The sequence below is a fragment of the Apaloderma vittatum genome, unplaced genomic scaffold (assembly GCF_000703405.1).
Source record: "Apaloderma vittatum isolate BGI_N311 unplaced genomic scaffold, ASM70340v1 scaffold3977, whole genome shotgun sequence".
NCBI classification, from domain to species: Eukaryota; Metazoa; Chordata; class Aves; order Trogoniformes; family Trogonidae; genus Apaloderma; species Apaloderma vittatum.
Genome location: NW_009725577.1, coordinates 37504 through 42546, shown reverse-complemented (window position 1 = coordinate 42546; position 5043 = coordinate 37504). Strand labels below are relative to the sequence as shown.

General features: G+C 41.0%; 1 protein-coding gene across 1 annotated transcript in view; it reads right to left on the bottom strand.

Moving 5' to 3' along the window:
* Positions 1 to 211: 211 nt before the first annotated feature.
* C7 (complement component 7) overlaps positions 212 to 5043 on the bottom strand; it is a 23346-nt gene continuing 18514 nt past the window's right edge. Inside the window, exons 17-18 of the mRNA XM_009872944.1 lie at positions 2994 to 3178; positions 212 to 437 (exon numbers count right to left, since the gene is read on the bottom strand). Of these exons, the coding sequence (XP_009871246.1) occupies positions 250 to 437; positions 2994 to 3178 (373 nt within the window). The 3' untranslated portion in view covers positions 212 to 249. The remainder of the gene's footprint in view (positions 438 to 2993; positions 3179 to 5043) is intronic.

Below are 5043 nucleotides of genomic sequence, written 5' to 3'. Positions count from 1 at the left end.
TGAAGTAAGTCGGGGGCCTAAGCAAAAGCCCTGTCATGAGCAGTAGCAGCGAGTGTAGCTCTGCCTGACAAAGAGCCTTGGGCCCTGATACAGAGCCAACTGTAGCTGATGTACAGAGTCTCATCAGCTGTGGTGGACTTCACAGTTGAGCTTATATTTGGTAGAGCGAGGTTCAAAGTACGTCCTGTCCAAGATGTGACACATTTTGACATATCCCATGGCAATAAACAAAATTAATTTTAACATATCTTATTTGCTCTGTATGTCACAGGGTCTTATGCTGACAAGGGTGACAGTCTCCCCTTGGCATCTGAGCCACCCAGCCTCGCACTCAGACAGGGTCCGACGGGCAGCAGAGCCACTCACTTCAGCACAGATCTGGATGCCTCCCTCCTCACATGGCCTGTCTTCATCACAGACACAGCTGTTGGACTGTGCTACGGAAAAGCACAGAGGAAAAATGCTCAGGACGGCATCCAACTCAACATAAATCAGATTAAAATGTTTCCATTAAAACTGTAGAGTTCAGAGCAATTTTCTGGAGAGTGCTCAAACACAAGAAAGACATTGATCTGTTGGAGCAGGTCCAGAGGAGGACCACAAAAATTATCAGAGGGATGGAGCACCTTCCCTATGAAGAAAGGTTAAGAAAATTGGGGCTTTTCAGCCTGGAAAAGAAAAGGCAACCGCAAGATCTTCTAGTAGCCTTTCAATACTTAAAAGGGGGCCTATAAGAAAGATGGGTACATACTTTTGAGCAGGGCCAGTAGCAATAAGACAAAGGGTAAGGGTTTTAAACTAAAAGAGGATAGATTCAGACTAGATTTAAGGAAAAAGCATTTCACAGTGAGGGTGGTGAAACCTAGAAACAGGTTGCCTGGACAGGTGGTAGATGGCCCATCCCTGGAAATATCCAATGTCAGGCTGGAAGGGGCTCCAAGCAACCTGATTTAATTGAAGATATCCTTGCTTATTGGCCTAGATGACCCTTATAGGTCCCTTCCAACCCACAACAGTCTGTGATTCTTTTCCTAACTAGAAGTAACATTAGGTACAGTGGAAAAACCAAAGCGGAAATGAGTGATGCACTGGTGAGGCTTCCTCTGCTTGGAGAGACTGATTGTGCTTGTGGGAAAAGGTTGCACAAGGTGCCCAAGATACTGCACTCAGAGACTTCTTTGATATTACTGCTTAAACCAGTTTTGTTTATCTACCACTCCAGTCACGTAACTCTTAAGACAAGAGATCAGTCCTTGGCTAGTAACAAACTGATTATGCAGACACTTACAACTGGTATCTGTAATTACATACTGGCAGTTTGACTAAGATTAAAGGGTCTACTGCTACAAATAAATTTCCATAGTAGTATCAGCGACAACAGCTGAATAATCAGATAAGAAGACAGCATTTTTATAACAGTGACTTTGGTTTGGTATGGTTTTTTTTTTGCCTATGTTTTTCTCTGCTAAAGCTCCAGACAATTTTGATTATCTTTTTGTGTTATAATTTTTTGTCTCTTCAACACTGTTAGACAAAACAGATGAACTCCTATCAACTCCTTTTCTATTTTCAAAATATGATAATAGCTGTGCCTCTATCTGGGGCACTTTTAAAAACCTAATTTACTTCTTTATCTTATTTCTGGCAACTCTCCATTAAATATAATGTAGCATAGGACACTCAGGGAAATTAGATCAGGGAATCGGAAAACTTCCACTGCAGATAGGTGCAAAAGACTGGGGCTGTTTAGTTTCATCATAATATGAGAAACTGGAGATAGGCAGTGAAGTATAGATAGAAGTAGCCTTCCTAGATAACACAGAACAAGATATTTGTAGAGTCATTTAGGTTGGAAAAGACTTTTAAGATCATCGAATCCAAAATTCTTTGCTATGAGATACTGCTGGGGAGTCTGCTCAGTAAACTTCAAGAAAAGGTTATCTATTTGGAGACTATTTAGCTGGGACTCTTTAGCCTGGAGAAGAGAAGGCTGAGAGAAGACCTTATCAATGCCTATAGATATCTAAACGGTGGGTGCAGGGAGGATGGGGCTGGAATCTCTTCTATTTGTGACAGGACAAAAGGCAATGGGCACAAACTGGAACACAGAAAGCTTCATTTAAATATGAGGAAAAACTTCTTTACTGTGAGGGTGACGGAGCACTGGCACAGGCTGCCCAGGGAGGTTGTGGAGTCTCCTTCTCTGGAGACATTCAAAACCCACCTGGACACGTTCCTGTGTGACCTAATGTAGGTGATCCTGCTTTACCAGCGAGGCTGGACTAGAGGATCTCTAGAGGTTCCTTCCAACTCTAACAACTCCGTGATTCTGTGATTCCTGTGGGCTCCCAGAATTACTGTGTTAAGGAACTCAAAACAGGTGGATACAGCAGAGAAAGAGCAAGGCAAGGGCTTCACCCAAACTTCCAGAGGACCAGAGGGGTAACTTACTTAACAGGGACCACGAATAAGCTTTTCCTGTAGATAGGGCATTTTGTAATGTTATCCTGAGGAGTTTGCTTTTCCATGGTCGGAGCTTCCTGCTGTGATGGGACACCAGGCACTGGGCTGACAGTTTCATAGAATTACAGAATGGAAGGGACCTTAAAGATCATCTACTTCCAACACCATCATCATGGGCAGTGACACTTCTCACTAGACCAGGTTTCTCAATGTGTCATCCAGCCTGGATGAGGCATCCACAACTTCTCTGAGCAACCTGTTCCAGTGTCTCACCATTCCCATATTAAAGAACTTCTTCCTAATGCCTAATCTAAATCTACCCTGCTCAAATTTAAAACCATTGCCCTTTGTCCTATCACCACATGCCCTTATAAAAAGTCCCTCTCTAGCTTTCCTGTAGGCCCCCTTAGCTTCTGGGAGGCTGTGAAGATACCATACCAGGACAGACTCACAGCTAATGCATAACTAGGGATAAAGATTTGATTTCTGTCATATAAAAAATTTATTTACAATTGCAGAAAATTTCTTACCATCACATTTTTCCCATGAACGGCACGATCCACATGATAATGGAGCTACTTGAGGTATTTTGCAGTTTTCTGCATTAGTAAGAGAATATTTTCTGCCCATGCACTCCAAGGCATGCATCTTGCAAACAGTTAAAGGTGTGTTTCTCTTGGTTCTTTGATCTGTAGCACAGGTGTCCAGGGAAGGACTGAAAACAAAAGCAGAGATCACACTACTTAAACGTGCTTTGTCTTGGTACCTCTCAAAAAGAGCTGAGGGAGTGGAAAACATTAAGAGTCCAGTTCCAATTTCCCTATTCACTGAAGTACATCCTAAACGTGTAGCAAGGGAACTCAAGACAAGTGAAATAGTTCAGTCTCCTTCCTTTTCCACAGAATGCTGCACCTCATGAGAGCCAGGATATGTCCCCTCCAAAGGGCAGGGACATTACTGGCTATCATTGACCTCAGCAGTAGTGAGAGTGAAATTTTATTTAAAAAGTATTCAGATCTCAATTATTGTCAAATATATCACATATACACGCACCTAAGGACACACACAGAAAACATTTCACATACATATAATGAGATATACACATATACACATATATTAAAATATTTTCTAAGTATTTCTCAATTATAAGACATCACCATATACCTACAGATCTTTTCTCTGGTGTCCTTTAAAGTCTCAGCTTTTACTAAAGAAAATGTTATGATCTAACATCAGAGACCAAAGATATTTCTGTAAATACACATACATCTCCAAAGAAATTTTATGAAAAAACTGCTCTATTTATCCAGGGTTATTTCCTGGATATATATCCAGGTTCACTTCTTGGATATTATTCTAACATCCACAAAAATTAGCTTGTAAAAAGTGGTAAAAGTGGACGACCTTAAGCAATATTTGCTCTGGGGACAGTTCCAGGAAGTTGTCATTATTTGTGTTTCACGCTGTAAGATAAGAGGGCAGGAAAAACCCTTCCATTTTTTTTAGATTTCAGTCTCAAACTCTAGGCTTCTCCACTTCTTCTCAATGAAATCAGAGATATCTGTAGATGTATGTGGCGTGAACAAAAAAAGGTCTGTGCTCTCCTGGATGCACTTTACAGCCACAATGAGGTGCTGTGCAGGGTATGCTGCCAGGGAATGTAGAGCTTTGAAATACAGTGTCAAAGGCTTATTTTCAGCATAGCTCCTATTCTGGAGCTCACAAATGCTCCCATAGAAACTTTAGTGTCTAATGTGTCCGTTCTGAGGGTCAACCTCAGCTAAAGAGGTGTTCAGTGGGGAGGAGAAGCTGATGAGGAACAGGCAAACAGCCCTAATCAGCTTCACAGGGCTGCCTAAGGGGGAAGGAAACAGTCCCTGTGAAAGTGGATTGACAGAGTAAGTAAGAGGAATTTGGAAGAGGGAAGGTCTATTAAGAAAGTCCTGACTCAAACGTTGCTCACTTGCTGGCCAAGTGGTGGTAAGGTAATTTTTTTCCCCTTTTTTTTTTCCCCATGGAATTACAAAGCAGTTTTTGGTAGATCTATAAATACAACACTGATGAAAAGCGCCAGCTTCAAGCTTTGGGAAAAATTGTTTGAGAGACGTTTTTGAAGCCTCTTTCAAGAACTGGCTTTATAGAAAATTTAAGCCATGTGTAACATAGTGGACCTTTAACATGTTTAAAATTTGGCACAGAGTTAATTACCTGAGCCTGAAAGCTTTATTGTACCTACCTGCAATCAAATATATCTTCAAAGATTATCTGTATTACATCTCCTACTGAAGTTAGCATCCTCAACTGTAATTGGTCCATTAACTGCTGTGCTTAATCAAAATACTAGCCACTAAATCTCTAGTAAAGTTTGTTGCTTGAATTCTCCTTATGTTTAAAATTCTTCAGAGCCATTCTTTATTTGCCTGAGTGATAAATCATAATATCTGTGTCTTAGGGTCAAAAACTTGTATACAAGACAGCTTAATTAAGCTGAAAAGATTAAGGTCGGACATAAGTTCACTAATCCATCTGCTTTGCATGGCTTTAGCAACATCTGAAAGAGGAGAGGGAGGCTGATTTAAC